The sequence below is a fragment of the Giraffa tippelskirchi genome, chromosome 7 (assembly GCF_054371585.1).
Source record: "Giraffa tippelskirchi isolate mGirTip1 chromosome 7, T2T-mGirTip1v1.2.pri, whole genome shotgun sequence".
NCBI classification, from domain to species: Eukaryota; Metazoa; Chordata; class Mammalia; order Artiodactyla; family Giraffidae; genus Giraffa; species Giraffa tippelskirchi.
The window spans coordinates 145,734,361-145,757,882 of record NC_137281.1 but is presented as its reverse complement, the minus strand read 5'-3'; the positions used below and the strand labels follow the sequence as shown (position 1 = coordinate 145,757,882).

At 44.9% G+C, this 23,522-nt stretch overlaps 3 protein-coding genes and 2 non-coding genes across 6 annotated transcripts in view; 3 read left to right on the top strand and 2 right to left on the bottom strand.

The window, feature by feature from the left end:
* Positions 1-1,410: 1,410 nt before the first annotated feature.
* On the bottom strand, positions 1,411-4,016 carry ISCA2 (iron-sulfur cluster assembly 2). Of its 2 annotated transcripts, none has more exons than XM_081509195.1 (4): positions 3,942-4,016; positions 3,255-3,360; positions 3,013-3,128; positions 1,411-2,570 (listed from the first exon to the last, which is right to left on the bottom strand). In XM_081509195.1, exons 1-4 carry the CDS (start codon positions 4,004-4,006, stop codon positions 2,396-2,398), a joined length of 462 nt encoding a protein of 153 aa, XP_081365321.1. In that variant the 5' UTR covers positions 4,007-4,016; the 3' UTR covers positions 1,411-2,395. The 2 variants fall into 2 exon arrangements, with proteins under 2 accessions (XP_081365321.1, XP_081365322.1); XM_081509196.1 differs by having other exon boundaries at positions 3,255-3,357.
* A 295-nt stretch (positions 4,017-4,311) lies between these two features.
* On the top strand, positions 4,312-13,255 carry NPC2 (NPC intracellular cholesterol transporter 2). The gene is made up of 4 exons (XM_081509197.1): positions 4,312-4,559; positions 8,144-8,251; positions 9,804-9,976; positions 12,403-13,255. Exons 1-4 carry the CDS (start codon positions 4,478-4,480, stop codon positions 12,487-12,489), a joined length of 450 nt encoding a protein of 149 aa, XP_081365323.1. The 5' UTR covers positions 4,312-4,477; the 3' UTR covers positions 12,490-13,255.
* Positions 11,534-11,716, top strand: LOC145516025 (U2 spliceosomal RNA). Its single transcript, XR_014061206.1, has one exon. It is a non-coding gene; the product is annotated as a U2 spliceosomal RNA (small nuclear RNA).
* Positions 13,256-18,460: 5,205 nt separating the features above from the next.
* On the bottom strand, positions 18,461-18,533 carry TRNAG-CCC (transfer RNA glycine (anticodon CCC)). Its single transcript has one exon. It is a non-coding gene; the product is annotated as a tRNA-Gly (tRNA).
* A 1,351-nt stretch (positions 18,534-19,884) lies between these two features.
* The window catches only part of SYNDIG1L (synapse differentiation inducing 1 like), a 58,648-nt gene continuing 55,010 nt past the window's right edge, over positions 19,885-23,522 (top strand). The window contains exon 1 of the mRNA XM_081509194.1: positions 19,885-20,056. The gene's annotated coding sequence lies outside the window, so the exon portion shown is untranslated. The remainder of the gene's footprint in view (positions 20,057-23,522) is intronic.

The window sequence follows — 23,522 nt, the reverse complement described above, 5'->3', positions numbered from 1 at the left end:
GAAGTAAGCTAATTTCTCCCAAACCCACTTTTTCTAAACACAAAATTCAATTCTTCCATTCATAGGAGGTATTTACACATAGTGGAGAAGGCAATGGCACCTCACTCCAGTACTCTTGCCTGGGAAATCCCATGGACGGAGGAGCCTGGTAGGCTGCAGTCCTCGGGGTCGCGAAGAGTCGGACACGACTGAGTGACTTCACTTGCACTTTTCACGCATTGGAGAAGGCAATGGCAACCCACTCCAGTGTTCTTGCCTGGAGAATCCCAGGGACGGGGGAGCCTGGTGGGCTGCCGTCTATGGGGTCACGCAGAGTCGGACACGACTGAAGTGACTTAGCAGCAGCAGCAGCAGCATTTATACATAGTCTTTGGAAGAGATCCTGTTCTTGACTAACTGACCACTGGAACTTAATGGTTTATTGAATAACTAAAGCTATTATGTTTGTGCCAAGCTCATCATATCAATAAATAACCCCCAAAAATATCATAGAAGAGGTTTAACACTTAAAATGTAACAAAATCTCAAGGAGGATGAAAGGACTTAGTCTGTGCTGAAAACCTTATTAGGCCCAGGTATTGGCAGTCATTTTCAATGGCTTAGTAAAGTTAACACACAGATGCTTCCACACACTGCTTTCTGACTTTTCCCATAGCAATCTGCTAAGAAAAAAACCTGCTCAGGTTTCTGAGTGACCTTTTCTGTCTGTATACACTGCAGACACACGATAGGTTTGTTCTAAGTCCTAGGTTTTCCCATATCAAAAATGTAAGTAAGTTTCTGTCCCAGATTCTGTATTTCTATTTTTCTTGTGGATAATTCTTTTATTGAATGCCCTTAATTAAGTCTAGGAAAGTTTCAATCCATTCCAGAATGCAAAATTTGCTGATATGAACTTTTAGGCTCTCGAAGAAAAGGTGAGTTTAATCAGTAATCCTAACAGAATCAACTTGGTTGTGCTTTCCCCACCGTTAGCATTCATTAATCATTTGTCACGGTGGTGGTGCTTTTTATCTTTTCTTTTAGTTGTCTGTTGCCATGCAGCTCTGGCTGCCCCAGCACTGTCACATACATACTACAGTTGTTTCTAGCTCCTTAGCCTATTTAAGTATACTCAAACAAATACTTTAAAATTCATTGGAATCTGTGTATAAACAGCTCTTCTTTCAGAGACTCTAAAGTAAGGTTATCAAATTTAACAAATAAAAATACAGGATATCCAATTAAGTTTGAATTTCAGATAAATAACAAATAATTTTTAGTATTCACAGAGACACACTTATACTAAAATTTTCTATTTGTCTAAAATTCAAATTTAAATGGGCACCCTGCATTTGATAGTTCAAACTGAAAAAAAAAAAAACCCCAAGTATCTACTATCTATATCAACAAAGGGACAACTTCCAGCTATACAATGAGACCAGAAACATTTTATACCATAAGGTAAATAAAGCAACATATTCTAAAAAGATTCAGTCACTAAATTAGCAAAGAATCTCAAAATGCCTTGTGTGAATATGGAGTATGAAGCTTATTTGCAAACCTATGATTCAAGTATCAGTGAGGTTTAGGTCCAAGTTCTTCTGGGTGATGGGTTATTGGTTTTGTGAATCTAACACATTCCTAAGTATGAAAAGAAAATGTATCTGCTGTAACAAATGGGAAGGGAAGAATGGCTGCACAGAAAATAATGGTAAGTAAACTAACACATTAAGGAAGGGTGAGATGAAAAAGATAACATTTCAAACAACAAGATCCTACTGTATAGCACAGGGGAACTATATTCAATATCCTGTGATAAACCATAATGGAAGAGAAAATAAAAAAGAAAGTATATATGTATACAACTGAGTCACTTTGCTGTACAGCAGAGATTGGCACAATACTGCAAATCAACTATACTTCAATAAAAGTAAGTAAATAAATAAATAAATAGCAAAACAAAAAGATAACATTTCATTTGCCTTTCTCATCCTCTCTGGTCTAGTAACACAGTGTTCAAGTTACACAATAGTGATTCTGATCCACAACACAAGTAAATAAGGACTTTAAAACGAAGCTTTTATACATAGCTATACACATTTGTACAAGTAGCTCTGAAGGCCAGAGAAGTAGCTCCTGGAACCTTGGAGGCTCTACAGATGATACTGGTTTCAACCAGTTACTAAATCTTAGGTAACAGCATCCACAGGCTTGGCCTTACAACTGGGTAGGAGAAATTAAATCAAGAGTAAAAGTTTCACATTCTGAAAATAGTGGTGAAACAACATCCTGGATTAAGGGAAAATAAAATTGAGAGAGGGTCATGATGGGAACGAAACTTCTAGAATTGTTCTAATCCCAGGTTCCTCAAATCAGTCAGATGATAGCAATCTCCAGGTTATTTGTCATCACATCAAAGTTTGACAGAGAAGGATGATCCACAAGAGCAACCTTGCTGCGCTTGAGGATTGTTCAACACTTGAAACGAGCTTCGGATCAGTTCTTGGCTGAAGTCCACATGGGCCCCTTTGACGAAGGCCAAGCTATCAGAGTCAACCACCACTCTTGCCCCACCCTTTTCAAACACCCTGAAAAGAGGAGAGGAAGGCATTAATGAACATCATAAACACCAGAAACATAACACCCTCTGAGCCCAGAGATGCCCATCCTGTTCTCTAAAATACGGAGGAAGCTTCCCTTAGGACCTCTAACATGTGCTGATTTTCTTTGAGGCAAAAAGACTCAATGGAAAGAATACTGGGAAATGTTTAGAAATTTAGGCCTGGAAACTTTCTAGTCCAGCCTGCTGCTCTCTACCAATGACCCTATGGACTTAGGCCAATTTTCCTCCTATGACTTAGTTATTTTGTTTCAAGACAACAAATCTTCATTGCATCCCCACTGTGTGAGAAGGGTGATGCAGTGTTATCCTTAGCAAAAGTTTTAAACGTAGAATAAAAGTGAACCTGAAACTGGAGACACTTTTATCCCTCCTGCACATTCTCGGAGGACCCACCCCTTTCTCCTTGCCTGTCGTCAGGGTTGATAACTGTATCCAGTGAAAATTTGTATTGGAATCCGGAGCATCCACCTCCCTCCACCTCCAGCCTGAGGAATTCAGACCCTTCGGTGATTTCCAGAAGCCTCTGAAATGCAGGAAGGAGGGTCAAGAATGCCAGGCAAGGAGAGAAAGAAGGGTGGGCCAAAGGGAAGTCCCCCCCCCCAACTCCCAGTCCTCGCCTGCCACCCCTGCCCCGCGACCCGCTTCTTACCTGGACACAGCTGTCAGTGAGGTGGATCTGCCCTTCGCCAGCTTCGGGGCTAGAGGTCGACACTTCCCGAAGCGCTCGGGGTCTGCGGGAGGCCGCGAGGAGCCTGCTGCGCAAAGGAGGAGGGTGAGCCTGGGAGCAAAAGAGCACCTAGAGCCCTCCACCTGGACAGCCCCACGCCAAACCTGAAGTCCCCCCGCCTGGACAGCCCCACGCCAAACCTGAAGTCCCCCTACCTGGACAGCTTCACGCCAAACCTGAAGTCCCCCCACCTGAACAGCCCCACGCCAAACCTGAAGTCCCCTCGTCTGGACAGCCCCACGCCAAACCTGAAGTCCCCCAGCCTGGACAGCCCCACGCCAAACCTGAAGTGCCCCCGCCTGGACAGCCCCACGCCAAACCTGAAGTCCCCTCGCCTGGACAGCCCCACGCCACACCTGATCCCCCCGCCTGGACAGCCCCACGCCAAACCTGAAGTCCCCCTGCCTGGACAGCCCCACGCCAAACCTGAAGTCCCCCCGCCTGGACAGCCTCACACCACACCTGAAGTCCCTCCACCTGACAGCCTCACGCCAAACCTGAAGTCCCCCCACCTGGACAGCCTCACGCCAAACCTTCACCTCCCCCGGGAGCCTTAGTTTCGCCTGAGTCCTGGAAGCGCTAACCAGGTGCTTTTCTAGACTTAGTTACCTGCTCTTTTGCCAGGGAGTCATAACTCTCAGGGCCACAGCTGTTAGCCCTCGGACGGCCGCCATTTTCTTCTGCAAGCTCCGCCCCCTCACATTTCCCCAATCGCCTTCTGCGCCTGGGCCTCGGGAGGCGGGATCCACGAAAACCCCGCCCCTAAGCACATCTATTGGGAGATGCGGAAGGAGAAGGGATTTTATTGGCTAGAAATGCTCCCATTGCGGAAGCGAGGACACACCCACAAAGCCCAGGCGGAGCGCTAGCAAGGGGAGGCGTTCCGGATGAAGATGGATCTCCCTTGCCCCGCGGCGGAGCGGAGCGGATGGGCGGAGTTTGCGAGAGTCCCAGACCCCCTGTCTGGCTCCGTGGAGCCGGGGGCGGGGCGCGGGCAGGCCTCGGCCCCGCTGGTTAGTGACCGGTCGCCTGACTGGGCTCCAGAGCATCTGGGCTCCTCCCCCGGCCTGGCCCATCCCTGAAGACTTTATCTTGTGACCGAGAGAGCTGGTTCTTCCTTCCTTGAGCTTGGAGCCTTAGCAGCGATGCATATCTTGGCTGTCGCGATCCTGTTCCTGGCACTCAGTGCCTCCGCCATGGCCGAGCCGGTGAAATTCAAGGACTGCGGTGAGCCCTGGGGCCAGTCCGAAATTCCCGCGCCCTCTGCGGGAGCCCCTGACAGAATCTGATGCTAAGACCTCTGGGCTGGGTTTGGCGGGTCCTGCGAGCAGCCAGGCTCAGCCTCGGACCCTTCGTGGAGTGGGCTGGAGTCGGTTGGGGTAGGGGACAAGGTGCTGGCCTGGATAAAACCCGACCTCTCACAGCTTGATCTCATCAACCTATGTTTGGGTCCGAGCACATTTCTGGAGGTGGGCTTTTTGCTGAAGTTTCCGAAAGTTTGTAGGGCAAACAACCGAAGGTTCACGTGCCGCTTGGGGCGTCAGGGGTGAGGTGCAAAACTTCTCTTTATTCATGCCTTGTGTCTTGGGTGCCCGCTCCCTCCCCACTCCTTTTGCTTTTCTTTTACATTTCCCTTTTGCTGAAACGTCGAAAGTCAATTCTCCTTTCATGAGCTATTCCTTTAGGGCTTCGTTTTGGGCTATGGAACTTGTAATTCTTTCCAGTTTTCTTCTCCTATTTATAAAACTCTTGTTTCTGGTCACAACTTGTGATGCATAACCCTCTCTTGCAACTGTGGTTGGAGTCTTTGATGAGAAATACAACGGGGTAGAAATTGTGAGTTCCTTCAGTCAAATCTATCCAAATTAAATGTTTGAGCAGAGCTTTTCTGAAGTGGAGAGGTGTAATGATAAGTAAAAGAGAAATAAAACTGACTTTATAAAATTTGTGAGCTGGAAGGAGACTTGGAGATCCTATAATCAATCATGGGCTTTCCAGGTGGCACTAGCGGTAAAGAACTTGCCTGCCAGTGCAGGAGATGCAAGAGAGGAGGTTTAATCCCTGAGTCTGGGAAGATCCCCTGAAGAAGGAAATGGCAACCCATCCCAATATTCTTGCGTGGGAAATCCCATGGACAGAGGAGCCTCACAGGCTATGCAGTCCATGAGGCCGCAAAGAGTCAGACATGACTGAGCACACACACACTCATATAGTCAATCACTGAGTTTCAGAGATGTTAAGTAACTCACCCAATCACAGAGCATAATGACAACCAGAATAAATGTGCTTCTTCACATCCAGTCCCCAGGTAATAGTAACTGCCCAATAAATATGTGTTGGAAAAGTAAATAAGGGAATAAATACTCTTTCCACTATATTTCCAAAATTCATGTTGAGGCAAGAGCAGAATTAGGGGCTAGGGCTAGGAGTGATCAAGGAATAAAAATCGCTGGCCTATTAATGCTTAACAAATGCTGTTCCACTGAACTAGGAGAGTGGCTTGAAAGATGTTATTATCACCTCACATTACTGCCTTTCCCTCCACTAAACTTAGTGGCCAACTTTGGATAAAGGCACTACGTTAACTTTATCAACTCATTCAACTCTTGCATTCTGAAACCGGCACATAAAGTAACTTGCCCAAGTTCTTACAGCTTGTAAGCAGTAGGAAACTAGTGGATGTTTGTGAGTCACTTTGGATTTCAACAGTAGCATTAACATTAAAAAAAAAAAAAAAAAACTAAGGAAACTGAGATTGGTCTGCTCATGTGAAAAAAACAGGTGTACGCCTATGGCAAGAACTTCTTAAGGGAAGGAGAGTTTCAGTGACAGACTTTCAGTTTACTTTGGAATTGGGAAATATAGTGTAAAAACTTCAGTGCCCACATCAAAAGGATTTTTGAGCCCCATTCTGCCTCCTTTCTCCTAAAGTGATATTTCCTCAAGTCAGAAATGGGGCCAAGCAAACTAGTTTTGCAATTTTTGAGGGTTAGGACTGAGAAATTTGCTCTGTTGACACTGGAAATCCAAGAACCTCTTGTCAACAAGAAGAAAAAAAAAAAACTAAATAAAGTAGCTAAGTACTACCCTCTAGATCAGTAGAGGGTACTGAGGATACTCAGTACCTCCTAGATCATGTGAGCCAGCCTTGATAGAAACTAGAAGTTGAAAGCTTCAGCATAAGCACTGTTTTTTTAATAAGTTGTTGATTAAGGTTCTGGATATTTTTTTTTCCTGGTCCTAGAAGATAGGACAGAGTGGAAGAGAGTGCTTAGAGAAAAGAATCTTGTCTTTATGTTTTGAGGACTTTGCTGTGATGGAGAAGCAAGTTGGGATAGGGGACAGCAAAATATGGTTTACAGAACTAGCTGGAGCAGTGTTAGTCAAAACAAGGAAACTGTTCCACCCAAGATAACGTGCACTCAATGTGCCATTTTCTTAGTCTTCATACACTGTACTTTGGAGACAGTCTGTTCTATTGTCTGGATCCAAAATTTCTACCCACAAAGTAAATTTGAGGTGAGAGGCTCACCTTTTGTGTCAAAGGGGAACTTGCTAACCCACCCAGGAGCGGCTGCTCTAGATTGAATTCATGGACTAAATCCCAGTATGATGATGATGATGATGATGTGTGTTTGTGTGTTCACTCTCAGTTGTGTCTGACTCTGTGACCCCATGAACTGTAGCCCACCAGGCTCCTCTGTCCATTTGATTTTCCAGGCAAGAAGACTGGAGTGGGTTGCCATTTCCTCCTTCAGGGGATCTTCCTGACTCAGGGATGAAACCCATGTCTCTTGTGTCTCCTGCCTTGGCAGGTGGATTCTTTAGAACTCAAGCCACCTGGGAATTGCCCCAGTATAATGATAGTAATGGTGAATACCTGTACAGCATTACTATGTTCTAAGCACTTATTAAGAGTTATCATGTATTAGCTCACCTACCCTCTGAGGTAGGTACTGTTATTAGCCCCAGGGAGACTAAGTATCTTGCCTTAAGTTTCCACAGTACTTGATGGAGCCAGTGAGATTTCACAGCCAGGTGTCGGATCCCGGAGTCTAGCTCTCAGCAATGGTATATGAGTGGTGCAGCTTAAACTTACCCAGTTGTTTACTTCTATTCTCTCCCATTCAGCTGTCTGGTTTCAGGGGCCTGGATGAAGTAAGAAGATTCTTGAAGATTTGTGCTTAACTTTTCTTGGTCAGAGTATTTTTGTCGTTATTTAGACTGGTGGGGGAAAAAAGGCACACTCCCTGCCTCCAACCACTTATTTTGAAGAACATGGGTTCCAGAGTAGAGTGTACACCTCTACTCTGTGTATTGCAAATGTGTGCTTGAAACTGTTCTCATTGGTAGCAGTATTCAAAGCTCAGAGACCATGAGTTGGAGAGCTACCAGGGCAGGATTGAAAGACCAGGGGTGGGTGGGGGTGGGAAGGACAGTTAAGAGAGCAGCCAGTCTCAAGGTTCCAACTGGAAACAGTAGCCTTAGATCCCAAGTGGAAACAGTAGCTATGCAACTTGAGTCATCACTTAAGCCCTGTGTGCCACTTTCAGATCCTGTGTCAGGATGGCAGGAGGGGTGGGGATGGTTTCCCCTGGTGGAGCCCTCCCAGCTTGTAGAGCAGGGGAGCTGGCTGTGTATACTCGATCATTTCCTTAATTCCCCTCCACCTGTCAAATATGAGCAGTTTCTCACCACCCTGCTGGTCCCAGTGGTCTCATTGGGAAGGCAGAGCACCTTCCCATTAGATAGGAGACAGCCTAGGTGATTTGTTTTCCCTCCCATCCAAACAAATTGTTCTTCTTTTGCAGGTTCTGGGGTCGGAGTTATAAAGGAAGTGAATGTGAGCCCATGTCCCACCCAGCCCTGCAAACTGCACAAAGGACAGTCTTACAGTGTCAATGTCACGTTCACCAGTAGTAAGTAAAAGTGGTTTTTACCTTCAAATTCATCTTAAAGTGTGACATCAATCTAAGAATTGGAGTGAGCGTGAGAATGTGAGGGGGAGGGAATTGCAGTCAGGAATTCCGTGACCTCCCTCTCAGTGAACAAAGCTAGGATTCACCATACTTTTACACACCCTTCTCATACTGGGTCCCCCCTGCCTGTTTCTTGGAGTCCATAGTTGCCAGACTCCCTTTAAGCAAAGGGGATTTCCATGTGTTCACAGGTCAGAGAAGACAGCTTGTCTTATTGTGGTCCATATTACACAGCAGATTTCATGGGAATGTCAACTCTAGCTACAGACTGCAGAGTGTTAGTACCAACCCCAACTCTGTAAACTTTAGTACTCTTCCAAAATGTTATTTCAAGCAATATATCTTCCAGTTATTATCTATATTCTGCCTGAAAATATAGGAGCAATTAATATTTATCCTCTGTAAGGTTTGGGGAACTCACTCTTGACCCAAGAAACAACCAAGAATTCCAAGCTTTCTTCTTCAACTTGAAGAAATGTTATTGGAACTTATTTATTTCTTATTTATTCATCTCCTTCAGATTCCCAGGAGTCTAGACAAATGTAAAATCTCTGTTTCTAAAAAGGGCAGCTGCCCTAAATCTTCCCCTCATTTTCTATCCTATGGAACTAGACAGACTAACAAAAAAAATCTCAGAGTTCCTATCATCTCTTGTTCATAAGCCTAAAGACAGCTCTAAGTCCTAGAGTTGTTATCCCTCCTGGATAAATACCCCATCCCCTCTATTGTTCCAAATCAAAAATGTATCTTCTCAACAAAAGTAGCTGGGAGACAGAAAGAAACAGAGCCAATACTCGAGATCTCTAGAAGAATCTAATAGCTCATAACTCCATTGCCCTAATTTTATTACGTTTATTCCCTCTGCCTTTTGATTTGGAGAGTAAAGGTGAACAAGAAATGTACCTTTCTCTTACCCAATTTCTAAAGAGTTACTGCTTTCGCTACTGTTACAGGCCATGGCCCTTCTGTGGAGACTTCTAGTCCCTCTTTCTGTATTGTCTCTCCACTTGATTCTTAATTTTTATTGGAATCCTTAGGACAGGATATTTGAGAATTCAGAGACCACACTCTTTAAGATGCACGATACACTTTGACAGAATCTGATACAGATAGTAAACAGAAAGTTGACTGCCAAAAATCAGTTAGCTTGTTCCATAAGGTTATTTATCCAGGTAGCTCTGGTTCTTCTAAGAAACTGAAAGGCAGTGAAGAGCAAGGTGGGGTTAAGAGCAAAGAAAACAGCCCCCACTGATTATTTTTATATTTGTATAATTTAGTAATTTTTCAAGTTTCTGAGTGAATACTCTCGGCATAGCATTCACTAAGTATAACTGCAAAGAGAAATATACCCTAGGAATTAAGAGGTACATACTTCGGTTTGTCAGCACAGCAATGCCATTGCTTGAGACTATGTCTGAATTCTTTATTTTGAGTTTGGAAATAGGCTATTTCCTTCGCTATCTGATTCTCTCTCTTTTTTTTTTCCTCTTAGATACTCAGTCTCAAAGTAGCAAGGCTGTGGTACATGGCATTGTAATGGGCATCCCAGTTCCCTTTCCCATTCCTGAGTCTGATGGTTGTAAGTCTGGAATCAGATGCCCCATCGAAAAAGACAAGACCTATAACTATGTGAACAAACTACCTGTGAAGAGTGAATACCCCTCCGTAAGTGACATTGTGATTGAGAACACTGAAAGTCCTGTGACTAGTTTGGAAATCGAAGGAGAGAGGGCAAGAAGAAAAGAATAGAATAGGAATCCTTCATCTCTATGAGAAAAAAGCGAATGCCTCAGGGAAAGGATCGTGGGAATTGTGAGGTGCAGAGTTCTCACTGTGTCCCTTTGTTCTTTGTCTCTTGCCTAATGGTTGAAAAGTGAGAGTGTCAGTCACTCAGTCGTATCCAGCTCTTTCCGACCCCATGGACTGTAGCCTGCCAGGCTCCCCTGTCCACGGAATTCTCCAGGCAAGAATACTGGAGTGGGTTGCCAGTTCCTTCTCCAGGGAATCCTTCCCTCTCCAGGGCTTGAACCCATGTCTCCTGTATAGGCAGGCAGATTCTTTACCACTGAGCCAACCAGGGAAGCCCTACAAAATTTTAGCTAGGTATCAGATAGTTCAAGATTTCAAGTAATCGTCACATTGTCACCAGAAAAACCTGGTCTCTCCATTAATCTCTTAACAAAAGGGCAGTCATGTGTGAGGTCCATAGCAGAGTGGTAGCTTTTTCCTCTCTGCTTTCTCTCCTCCACGCCACCCCCACCCTCATCTCTGACTCACACTGCTACACCTGCCTCTTCATCTGTGGAATACGTGAGATAGAGCCTGCTAGAATGGGCCTGTGTTAACGATTATGAATCTTGGTAAGAATGAGGAAGTAAGGGACTACTCTTTCCAATGAAGAGAAAGAGCTGCATTTCTTAAAAGGAGATCGAGTCAAACCAGGAGCAATCTGGCCATTTTTCCCCTAGAAACAGCCAGTAATTAAAGAACATTCTAAAAAGACTCAAATATAGGGAGTCTGTGCTTACCATGCACATGTGCTTAGTCACTAAGTTGCATCTGACTCTTTGCAACTCCAGGGACTGTAGCCCGCCAGGCTCCTCTGTCCATCGGATTCTCCAGTCAAGAATACTGGAGTGGGTTGCCATGCCCTCCTCTAGGGGATCTTCCCAACCCAGGGATTAAACACAGGTCTCCCGCACTGCAGGCAGATTCTTTACCATCGGAGCCACTAGGGAAGCCCCTAGGGAGTCTGTGTTTGAGAGATATCAGAGGCGCTAAAGGCCGGGGACAGATTTGTAGATTAACTTGCAGACCACCCATGTAATCATGGACATATCTGAGCCTCAGTAACTTAAATCATCTAGTTAGGACCTGATACAGAGTAGGCACTTAATATATGGTAGTTATTGTTCAGTGACATTTCATTTGTTTTTTGTTTGTTTTTTGTTTTGTTGCTCTGCAGGGCTTAAGTGACATTTCATTTGAAAACCAGCTCAAACTATGTTAATGTGTGCAGTAAGTGAAACAGTAGTTAATGTGTACTAGTCTTGAAAAACTTCCCAAACAAGTTTCAAAGCTGGGTATCACTGTTACCCAAATGTTGCATTCTGAAGAAACATTTTGAGTACAAAAGAGAGGTTGTAACTAAAAGCAAGTAAGCTAAGGTCCACATAAGAAAGAACTGGCCCGGGTGCCAGTGATCTATTAAGAATTAGAAGGATTGCTTCTTGGCCTTTTGGCTAAGATCAAGTATAGTATCTATTCTTATCAGTGTAATATCTGATACATTCTCTATCCAAGGACAATATATTAAATGAATTTTTGGAGCAGGAAGTTGGCATAGGAGCTTGCTTCATCCACTCCACGCATTGACCTGGTACTTCCAGGAACAGTGCACCCCCTCCCCCAGCCTTGGGGGAAATTAAAAAAAAAAAAAGAATTAGAAGGAGACAGCTCCTAGTGTAACCAGTCAAGGCAGAGATCTCTATAGGGGTATACTGTCAAAAAACGGTTTAAGGGCATTAATCAAAGCTATATTGCCACAAAGGTCACTGTCCCTGAAAGTATTCATACAACCCTAAACTTCTGTGGACATCCTTTGTGCCTTGGCATTTCTTTTTTCAGCTAATAAGTAAGTTTCCTGAAACCTAGGAATCAAACTATTTACTCTCCGCTCTTCATAGTTAAAGTTGGGAGAAGCTGGATCATGTTGTCAAAATGCATGTGAAATTGTTTAACTTAAAAATTCTTTGTCATGGGTGCCTTCATTTATGTATCATTGATCTAAGAGGAAAAAGAATGCTTTAGAAATTGTATTTAAGAAGCTAACTAGACTAGGATGCGGTACTACTAACACTAAATCCTAGGTGTAACTTGGTTTACCCTTCTAAGCTTAAGGACACAGACTGTGCCTGCATCCTACCCAAACAGCCTTCATGATGGCATGATTTAATAAGAAAAGTATGAGGAATAGACAGTTTGTTACAATTTCCGTCTAGGATTCATAGTTAAAATTCATAGTTTAACCCATTCTGGATTGAGGTGAGGTCCTAGTTTAATTTCATTGTTGATTCTTTTTCTTTCTTCAGATAAAAGTGGTGGTGGAGTGGGAACTTACCGATGACAAAAACCAACGTTTCTTCTGCTGGCAGATCCCCATAGAGGTTGAAGCCTAGAGCTGTTCAGTGCCAATATGTTCATCTGGGGGTGAGAGAGCACAGGTGGAGGGAGGGGAGGAGAAATCAAGTCTAAACTCAATCAGTGCCATAAGATGAAAGGAATTTCGAGACTGCCGTTTTATGCCTCTCAACCTCCAAAAGCGTCTAAGACCCTGTTCCTGAGAGCTTGGAACTGTCGCCCTTGTATTATCCTTTGTAAAAGGGTTGGGACTTATCCAACTTTTCTTTCCAAGAGAAAGTGAGACTGCAGGGATTGATTCAGTTGTCTTCAGGTTTCGGAGGTTTTTTGTTGGTTTTGGCAGGTTTTGTTTTTGGTTTGGGTTTTTTTTGTCTTGTTTTGCTTTTGGAATAAGGAGGGTGTCACCAGACAGAACCTGAATGAAGCTGCTTGGGGGACACTGGATAACTTGCCCTAGGGCTGCCGGCCCTTGCAGCAGAGGATGGGTTCCAAACCGCCTCCGTCCACCTGGGATCACACCTGCAAGTTCCTTGACTCCATGTGCCTCGTTGAGCTCAGTGCATCTGGCCAGTGAGCCTCCTCAACACTAGCACCAACTGTTTCTCCGGCCTTGATTTGCTCTGCAGCACTGTCACTGAAATTTCTCTGCGGTTAGCTCATGTCTCCTTTTCTATCTTAGGTCATTTTCATTAATTGCAGCATTTGATTAGCAGGTGTTTTGATTTTTTTTTTAACAATACTAACTTGTGACCTCTTTATGCATGTCTCTTTGAATAAACAAACACTTGGCAATCTTCTTCTGCATTTGGGCTGTGGACAACTTCTTTTACCCAGTGTGTTACACCAGATCCATGGGAGGTGAGCATCCAGTCCCATGGTCCCCAAGTACAGTAAAGATATGACTTTCAGAAACTGCTGTTTCTCCCTTTCACACAGGACTCACCTCTCAGTCTGACATAAAATGACCTTGTTTGCTTCACTTTGCACAATCTTGTACCACCAAGGGTGCTTGAAAGAAACAGTGCAAGCAAGCATCCCTTAGTGGAATAACAGCATCTGCAAGGTCAAGGGAAGTGAATTTGGGGTGGGAGTGGGAAGTAAGAAGTTATAAGTTGGCATAAGCATAGTAATCTTCGGGAATCTTCTGCCATGGAGAAAGTCTAGAAGCTTAAAGATGAAATGTGAAGTTGCAGCAAGTACTGGCTGAATTATTTAAATCTTGGAGTGTCCTGCTCTTTAAGTACAAGTACAATCATGGGCATATAGTTTGCTGTTTTGAATCAATGTACTATCTATCAGGTTTTAGCTGTCACAGGGACTACAACCCCATTCACAAAGGAGTCGGGTAATGTGGCCCTTGGAAGGTCATCTCTTTTAGGCTGGAGTGCTTAGGCAGCAAATAAATTATTTAGTCTAGTTCTTTTCACCCTATTTTCACTAGATTTCTTCAGCTTGTGAGTTTCCCAGGAAAACCACCAGGGGACAGCCATACATTGGGAATAAAGTTATCAGCAGCCAAGATTTCCTAGTTAATTCCTAGAGCCATTCAATCATTGTACTCTAGCTAGGATGTTTTGTGTATTCTATCACATTGTGCCTAAAGGGACAGCCCACTCTGTCTTCCTGTGCCGGACCCTGGGTTTATCAGACTTAAATGGATTCCAAAGGTGCTGTGGCTTCAGACTGCTGGTAGTTGGATCCTGGCTTCATCAATCAGTAGGATTACAGTGTGTGCTTAGTCGCTCAGTTGTGTCCGACTCTGTGACCCCATGGACTGTAGCCTGCCAGGCTCCTCTGTCCATGGAGATTCTCCAGGCAAGAATATTGGAGTGGGTTGCCATGCCCTCTTCCACAGGATCTTCCCAATCCAGGGATCAAACCCAGGTCTCCTGCATTGCAGGTGGATTCTTTGCCATCTGAGCCATCCAGGAGCCAAGAATTACCAGTAGGATCTTAAAATCCCCTAACCTTTGTGCACTTCAGTTTCCTTATGTGTTAACTAGAGATAATAATAGTAAAGCTGTGAGGATTAAATGAGATGTTACATATAAAACATTAGAATGACCCTGACACATGGTATGCAATCAGGAAATATCAGCTGCTACTCTAAGAAACATAGACACTGTCCCTCATCTAGATAGAGCCGGAAAATCAGAAGGTTCAATCTGCTGTGTGATGACATGTCCCCTCAAAGATGAAGCAATCCTCTGTACAGGAGAAAAGCTCAGTTCTCCTGTGTGTCTGCTTGCTCTCCTTCCCCGAAGACTCTCATGTCATTGGGCTCCTTTGAGGCTAACAGCTCCCTGCCCTGCATTTTATACTTCTGCCCTCACGTTGAAAGAAGACAGAAGAAAAGCAGTTCCACTAGTGAATATCCTTCAGTCAGAGCAGAAGGGTCCCGCAACAGCTTAGAACCGTTTACTGGCCATTGTGAGGCTACATGGAGCCTGCAGCAGAGAGCAGGGTAGGGCTCCCGTGGGGGGATTAGTTTGAAAGGTCATCTTCCATACAGAGGGCTCATAGGCAACCCTCTCAAAAAGGTCATGCTGTTTCCAGTGATGCTCTCACTTTTCTAGTCTACTGAGCAAGCCATGGAGACTCAGACAGCTGCTCTTCTGCATGAATTCCAGGGTAGAGAAACCCCAGGCTTCAGTGAATTAAAAAATATGGTGGTGGGGCTACCCTGGTGGTGCAGTGATAAAGAATCCCCTGCTAATGCAGGAGACATGAGTTCAGTCTCTGATAGGGGAAGATCCCCCATGTTTTGGAGCAACCAAGCACATGAACCACAACTATTGAGACTCTGTTCTAGAGCCTGTGAGCCACAACTACTGAAGACTGTGTGCCTGAGAGCCTGTGCTCCACAAGAGAACCCACCACAATGAGAAGCCCACACGCCACAGTTAGAGAGTAGCCCCCACTCGCTGCAAGTAGAGAAAAGCCTGCACAGCAATGAAGACCCAGCACAGTCAAAAATAAATAAAATTCAGTTCAGTTCAGTCACTCAGTCATGTCTGACTCTTTGCAACCCCATGGACTGCAGCATGCCATGCTTCCCTGTCCATCACCAACTCCTGGAGCTTGCTCAAACTCATGTCCACTGAGTCGGTGATGCCATCCAACCATCTCATCCTCTGTTGTCCCCTTCTCCTCCTGCCTTCAATCTTTCCCAGCATCAGGGTTTTTTCCAATGAGTCAGTTCTTTTCCAATGAGTCAGTTCTTCACATCAGGTGGCCAAAGTATTGGAGCCTCAGCATCAGCATCAGTCCTTCCAATGAATATTCAAGACTGATTTCCTTTAGGATGGGCTGGTTGGATCTGCTTGCAGTCCAAGGGACTCTCAAGAGTCTTCTCCAATACCAGTGTTCAAAAGCATCAATTCTTCAGTACTCAGCTTTCTTTATGGTCCAGCTCTCACATCCATACAAGACTACCAGAAAAACCGTAGCTTTGACTAGATGGACCTTTGTCAGCAAAGTAATGTCTCTGCTTTTTAATATGCTGTCTAGGTTGGTCATAGTTTTTCTTCTGAGGAGCAAGCGTCTTTTAATTTTATGGCTGCAGTCACCATCCACAGTGATTTTGGAGCCCAAGAGAATAAAAAACAAACCAAGATGGGGACTTCTGCTTACGGAATAAAGGGAATTCAATACCTAGTATTCCCAGTTTGGAGGTGTATTAGGTGGGAGGCCTGGCATTTAGTCAAATTTTCAGGCTAATGAAAAGTAATGAGCATGGAGTAATTTCTAATCTCATATGTTTGGTTTTGAAATTTTAGTTGACTTTTACAAAGAAACAGATTGATCTTAATCATGCTTTGCAAGGGTTGGTAAAACAGTCTGTGCTCTAGGTACACCCACAGACATAAGAAAGTGACTAGCCATAGGTGAGGTCTGGGCTAGGGGATGATGATTTGGATTAACCATTCACATCAGACAATCTGAAAAGCAAATATTGCTTAAATGACAGGATTAGCGTGAGGACAGGATCATGGTACATAGGAAGAGCACTGACACAGATGAAAGGGTTATATGTGAAAAATGTCTTGGAGGATGTTCCCAAGGGTCCTTGGGAAGGAGACATAATAGGATATAGAACTTGGGGGATTTAAAGGCCTGAGATACTCGGTTGAGGAGAGAGAAAGAAAGAGAGATTGTGTGTGTGTGTGTGTGTGTGTGTATGTGTGTGTGTGTGTGTGTTGGGAACTGGAAAGGCAGTCTCGTGCGACCTCCGGTAGAAAGTTGTGCTGGATCTCCATGGATGTTACCTAAAAAGTCTTTAGAAGAATTGAGTCATTTTTGGGTGGTTGTGTTTTCTTCTACGAAGAGACTTCTCTGGCCTATCCCTCTGATTCTAAACTGAATCCTATTCACTTACAGCTGTCAGTTGACTAGCAACTAAATGGTCTGAGTGTTGGTTGCCATGGAAACAGCTAAAAGGCCCATTGCTATGGGAACCTACCATCCTTTCCCAACGAGAGGTTTGGTTCCTTCAAAGGAGTGGAGGGGGTTAGAGATGGGGCCCAGGAGATGGGCTGCAGAGGTGTCTTGAGGGTCCTTGGAGAAGGTAAGCAAAGTGATGAGCAGGCCTGGCTGGCGCCTTATGACTGGGGCCAAAGAGAAGCAGTGGCGTCTCCCACTTGCTGTAGGCATTCCCTGCCTGCTGTCTGTTCCTTGCCCCATGGTGCCAGAAGAGTGCAGCTGTTGGCCATCCTAAAGGGAGAGCAAAGGCATGAGACCCTGGGGACAGACCCAGCCCTTCAGCACTGTTCCTCTCACCTGCTGGGGCCCTGAGAGGAAAAGTCCTGGCCCCTCTCTGCCTGGCAGGCTGTTCTCCACACATCATGTGTCCCAGATAAGCAGCCAGCAGGTGAAAGGATGAGCTTAGCTCTGCCTGCCAGTGGGTCAAGCCGATAAGGAGCCTGACAGACAAAATGGATGGCTGCTGGCTGTGAATATGGCAGAGATGCTGGAGGTTCCAGGTGAGGAAGCAGGACTTTTGTTCTCAGCCTTAGAGAAATGCATTACTCTGCTCTCCACCCCCTTCCCTACCCACAGGCCTCTACCACAAAAAGCAGTACTGCAGGTGGAGCAAAATCTTAAAAATGTGGGGTTTCACAGAGGTTTTTAGAAGATGCACACAACAGTTATGAGATTCTTTTCCAGGTTTTGCAAGCAAGGGAAACAACTTTTAGTGTTTAGTGGTAAGCTGACCTTTTACTGAAACAAAGACAAAACATCCTAGTGGCTCTGCCATTAATTACTGTCAATGTGTCATGTAAAAATGGAAGGGATTGGGCTAGATAACCTCTAATGTCTCTGTCAGAACTAACAGCTTATGATTCACTGAGACACTGAAAGGAAGCTCAAGCCCCATGGGCCAGCGGATGCAGACTGGTCACACCTGTGAGAGCGAGGACAATTCCTGGAGTCCCGAGGGGCTTAGGACAGAGATGACGGCCAAAATCTTTGATTTAGAGACTATTTCACATAGGGCTTCACTGGTGGCTCAGGTGGTAAAGAATCTTCCTGCAATGCAGGAGACCCGGATTTGATTCCCTAGGTCGGGAAGATCTCCTGGAGAAGGAAATGGCAACCCACTCCAGTATTCTTGCCTGGAGCAGTCCATGGACAGAGGACCCTGTTGGACTGCATGCAGTCCATGGAGTGGGAAAGAGTCAGACAGGACAGGATGACTAACACTTTCAGATAGATTTGGCCCAAGGAACTTGTACCTGATTCTCCAGAATTCTGAGATGTGGTTTTGATCTTCTCATCTTGCCTTCTCCCACATGGACTTGGCTCCTCCTAGGGAGCTTTAGAGTCCAGGAGCCCAGTACCTGACAGTGATGCCACTGCAAGCTGAACTGCTCCACAGGACCAATGAGCATTTCCCTAGGATCATGTAGGGAGGTTTTCACTTTTGGAACACAGTAGTTTATAGGTTTTCTTTTTTAATATTTATTTATTTGGCTGCATCAGGTCTTAGTTTTGGCATATGGGATCTGGTTCCCTGACCAGGGATCGAACCTGGGTCCCCTGCATTGGGAGCACAGAGTCTTAGCCACTGGACCACCAGGGAAGTCCTGGTTATAGATTTCTATACAGTTTAAAATTTAAAATATATCCTGGGTTTCTATCCCAGTTCCAACTCTTTCCCCAGCTGATTGCCTTGGAATGAGTTATTTTTCTTAATTCCCCAGTGGCTGAGATGGTAAAGAATCCACCTGCAATGCAGGAGACCTGAGTTCAATCCCTGGGTTGGGAAGATCCCTTAGAGGAGGGCATGGCAACCCACTCCAGTATTCTTGCCTGGAGAATCCCTATGGACAGAGGAGCCTGGCAGCTACAGTCCATGGGGTTGCAAAGAGTCGGACACGACTGAGTGACTAAGAACAGCACAGCACAAGGCCTCAGTTTCCTCAGCTGTAAAACAGGAGGATAAGCAGACCACCCTGAGGATGGTTCTCATGATGACCCAAGGTGGTATGTCAGAGTGCTCATCACAGTGCCTGGCTCTGGCTCTGATAAGGACCAGAAGATTATTACCCTCCTAGATAAGAAAGGAAGGTTGCATCCATGGAAACTGCTCAGTGGCCTAGAATCACAGGCATTTGCTATGGGTTTTTCTTCCAGATTTCATTTCAGGGGCCATTCAAGACCAGTGGCTTCCTCATGGCCTCCTGTGGTTTGGCTTCATTAAAGCAGATTCTAATCCTCTTTTTATGACACTTTGCCACATTGTTTTTTATGTGTAGTTTTTTGTGTGTCAGCTTACTTGTCTTCTAAACTGTAAACATCTTGAGAATTGAGACTGCCGTTTCCTCTTTAAGTAAATGCTGAAAACTCAGCAATTATTTAGCAATTTTTATTTATTTATTTTGCCCCTCTACATGGCTTGCAGAATCTTAGTTCCCCAGTCACAGATTAATTTGACTTGGGTCACCACAGTGAAAGCACTGAGCCCTAACCACTGGACCACCAGGGGTTTCCCATTTAGCAAATTGTTTTAATGTGGAAAACAAATGTCATGATTCTTTAGGTTTTGAATCTGACCGTTTAACCCTCTAGTCGCCTTGGTCTCCAAAGGGCTGGGAAGAGACACAGTTGATTTGGTTTCATTCTCCCTAAGAAGGGCCCAGTAGTGCCTGATCCTGGGTAGGTGGCTCTAGAGCAGGACTCAGGCTCCCATTTTGTAGAAGCCAGCTGTAATCTGTGTCCAGGGCTCGTTGACAACACCGGTTTGTCTCCAGCCCGCAGGTTCCCCGGCCATGGGCTCATGAGGAAATGGCTCCCCGCCTCCCCTCCTGGCGGTTGTCTGTCTTCAGTTCTGTTCCCCCAACCTCCCAGCTGTTCTTGGCTGCTCACCCCCGTCTGGGTCACGATGCCTGCTCTGTAGCTGCGGATTGTATCAGGTTGCCTCTGAGAGTTCTAGAGAAAGCGGATCTGGCTTATCCAGCTCTCCTCTCTCTGGTATACTGAATCTCTGCAGCCCCTCCGCTTCCCTCCAGAGCTTGCCAGGGGTTGGCTGGATGGGAACGAGCCCCACAGAGCTATCCAGAGCGTCTCCCAGCCTGTGGCTGCTGAAAAGCATCTTCTTTCAAGGTGGGTAAAGAAAGCGCTGGGGAAGGGAGGGCGCTGGTGGGATGGAGGTAGGAGAAAAGACTCTAGGAATATTGTGGGCTAGTGAGGACAACTGGCAGTTCATCCTGTGGATTTTTCTGCTTAGTTTTTATTGACTTGATGAGCTGGACACACTCACAGAAAACAAGGTCTTGGATTTGGTCATTCTAAGAACAAGTTTAAGATTTTGCCACCAAACCAGATGTCTAAGGCAGATGGTGCTCTGGAAATATTTGCTCTTAGTCCTGAGGGTATGGATGGCTTAGACAACTGCTCACTTTCATTACCCTGATCCCCTTGTGGAATTTATATGAGAGGACACTGTGCACTCCTTCAAGCAAGGAGCACCTATTGTGTGCCAGGCACTCTGCAGGGCCCTGGGAGTGGAAAAGTGAGAAGGGCCAGGTCCCTGCCTTCAAGGAGCTCCAAGTCTAGTGGTAGAGGCAAGCCGCAATCCATCAAGGTCATACAGCAGGACCATGCTGTGACTGTCACAGGTGCAGCAAGCCATGGCATCCAGACGGAAGAGCACTGAAGGCAATTTTGGTCTGAAAGAGGCAGAGCCAGGTCAGGCTTCTGCTGGGAGCATGTCTGCAAATGGAGATGGCTAATGCAGTAGCAGGTCTTTATTCATCCATCGTTTATTCTTCCTTCATTCAACAAACATGTCCCTGCCCTTTGTCTTCTGAGGGTGTTTTTTTTTTAATATTTATTTTAGTGAATTTACCTTCTCCTGAACTTCTGGTCTTGGTGAATTTGTTTTTACTTAAAGTTTCCCCTCCTTTGTTTATTCTGGAACTAAATAAGCGTATTTGGTTATGTCCTGACTGTGTATCCAGTGTATATGTATGTATCTCCAGCTAAAATTAGCGATTTGGATTTCAGAATTCTGGTTCCCATCTGACCCACTTCTCTTTTCTCTGACTATGCTCTGGCCACACCGGTCTCCTTTCAGTTCCTCAAGTTGGCTCCCCTGAGTGCTCCCCTCCTCTAGCCACGGGACTCTTACACATGCTGTTCCCTCCGCCTGGAATGTCTCCCCTCATTTAGTTAGCTGTCATTTAGCTAACTCTTACTCATCCTTCCCATTTATACTGGAATGTCTCTTTCTCAAAGATGCCTTCCAGGACCACCTCACCTGGATCAGATCAAGTCCCTACTTTGCTCTATTGTTCCTATAGCCCCTCATTTCCTTCCTTCCTGGCACAGCTTACAATTACATACTGATAGGATTAGTTGATTCATGTCATCTCTCCCAATAACTTGTAACCACCACTGGGGTAGAAAATACTTCTATTTTTCTCATCACCATATTCAGCACTTCATCTGAGCAGCAGGTGGCCAATACATATTTTTTGAAAGAATTAGTTAATGAAATGATTGATAACTTTTTTGCCACTATTTGCCTTGAGCCTGAATGACGGTGTGTCCAAAACCAAAAACAATACAAAATGTAAAAACAAGGACCGGTACCGAACAGGGAGTCTCCTCTGAGAGAGGCACAGAAAGAAGGTAAGCGAGGGGCAAGATGTCCCAGAGCTAGCAGACTCTGGGCTTGTCGCAGTAGAGAGCCAAAAAAATGGAGGGTCTGGAGCCCCCTGCAGGGTCAGACCTAGGAGGTAGGCTGGGAAGGAGGGAGAACCAATAGATAGAGATTGAGCCGTTACCCTGATTCTCGGAGGATATCTGTGTCCCTTGGGTGTGAAATAATGGGCTGGGGTACAAAAGACAGGATAACTGTCCCATTTTCCCTATGGCTTCAGTTATAACTAGACCTTGAGGAATGAGGGGGAGGAAGATCATTTTATGTTAAAACCAATACTGATAAAGAGTGGAATGTAAATATCATGTGATTATAAAAAGTCATGAGATTTTAAAAATGTCAGTGCTATGACTGTAGTGGTAGTTTAGTGAAAGAGTCTGAAAAGCATTAATACATCAGAGTACTATATACCAAAGAATTTCATATGATTGAAGTTTTATAAATCAGATAATACTAGAAATGCATGAAGAACTGGCTCTCTCGAGGCAAAATTTTTCTTTTAATTTTTGTACCACTCACCCCTCCCTTGAAGACCTAGCACAACTGTAGTTGTGCATAAAGTATTGAACTGAACCCACAGCAAACCACTCACTCTTAGTCTGGTCTGGAAATTGTTCACTGGATTTTATTATCAAGATTGCTCTGCCTACACACCCCTCTAGAAAGATTTGGGGCCACTTCAATGTCATTCTGGAGAAGAGCTAAATAAAGAGGCTTCATAGAGAGTTATGTCCAAACCAGTGGTCCCTAACATTTTTGTCACCAGGCACCAGTTTTGTGGAAGACAATTTTTCCACAGACCAGGGAATGGTTTGGAGATGATTCAAGCTCATTACATTTGCTGTGCACTTTATTTCTATTGTTATTACATAAGCTCCACCTCATGGCAAATATATGGGGAAACAGTGGAAACAGTGACAGACTTTATTTTTTGAGGCTCCAAAATCACTGCAGATGGTGACTGCAGCCATGAAATTAAAAGACGCTTGTGGAAGAAAAGTTATGACCAACCTAGACAGCATATTAAAAAGCAGAAGAAACATTACTTTGCCAACAAAGGTCTGTCTAGTCAAAGCTATGATTTTTCCAGTAGTTGTGTATGGATGTGAGAGTTGAACTATAAAGAAAGCTGAATGCCAAAGAATTGATGCTTTTGAACTGTGGTGTTGGAGAAGACTCTTGAGAGTCCCTTGGACTGAAAAGAGATCCAACCAGCCCATCCTAAAGGAAATCAGTCCTGAATGTTCATTGGAAAGACTGATGCTGAAGCTGATGTGAAGAACTGACTCATTAGAAAAGTCCCTGATGCTGGGAAAGATTGAAGGCAGGAGGAGAAGGGGACAACAGAGGATGCGATGGTTGGATGGCATCACCGACTCAATGGACATTGAGTTTGAGTAAACTCCGGGAGTTGGCAATGGACAGGGAGGCCTGGTGTGCTGCAGTTCATGGGGTCACAAAGAGTCAGACACGACTGAGCGACTGAACTAACTGAAGCTCCACCTCAGATGGAAGAGTGAGATGCAAGCAGAAAAGTGGGAAGAGGATTTAATAACTTCCTGCTGTTGCCTGGAAGCAAGTTATTCCCTAGTTCTCTGCATGTTTTCATTGTTTTCTGTGTTTAACTTGACTCCAAAGAAAAACTGTGAGCTGTTTGAAGTCAGAGCTGTGTCTACTTTTCACACAAAGTACTTGGAAACCATGTATAATAAATACTCGACCACAATCCAACCCAGGGAATCACCAGGACTGGAGTGGATGGAATCTTGGCAAATATTACCAGCCAAAGTGCAAAGCCACAGAGAGCAAAATCCTCAGAGGTAGGTGGTAGGAAGCAGAAAGTTGGTAGAGTAAGTGTGTCAGGAAGGCTGGTGGGTCCTTGCCAGTGAGCTGAGCCTCAGACAG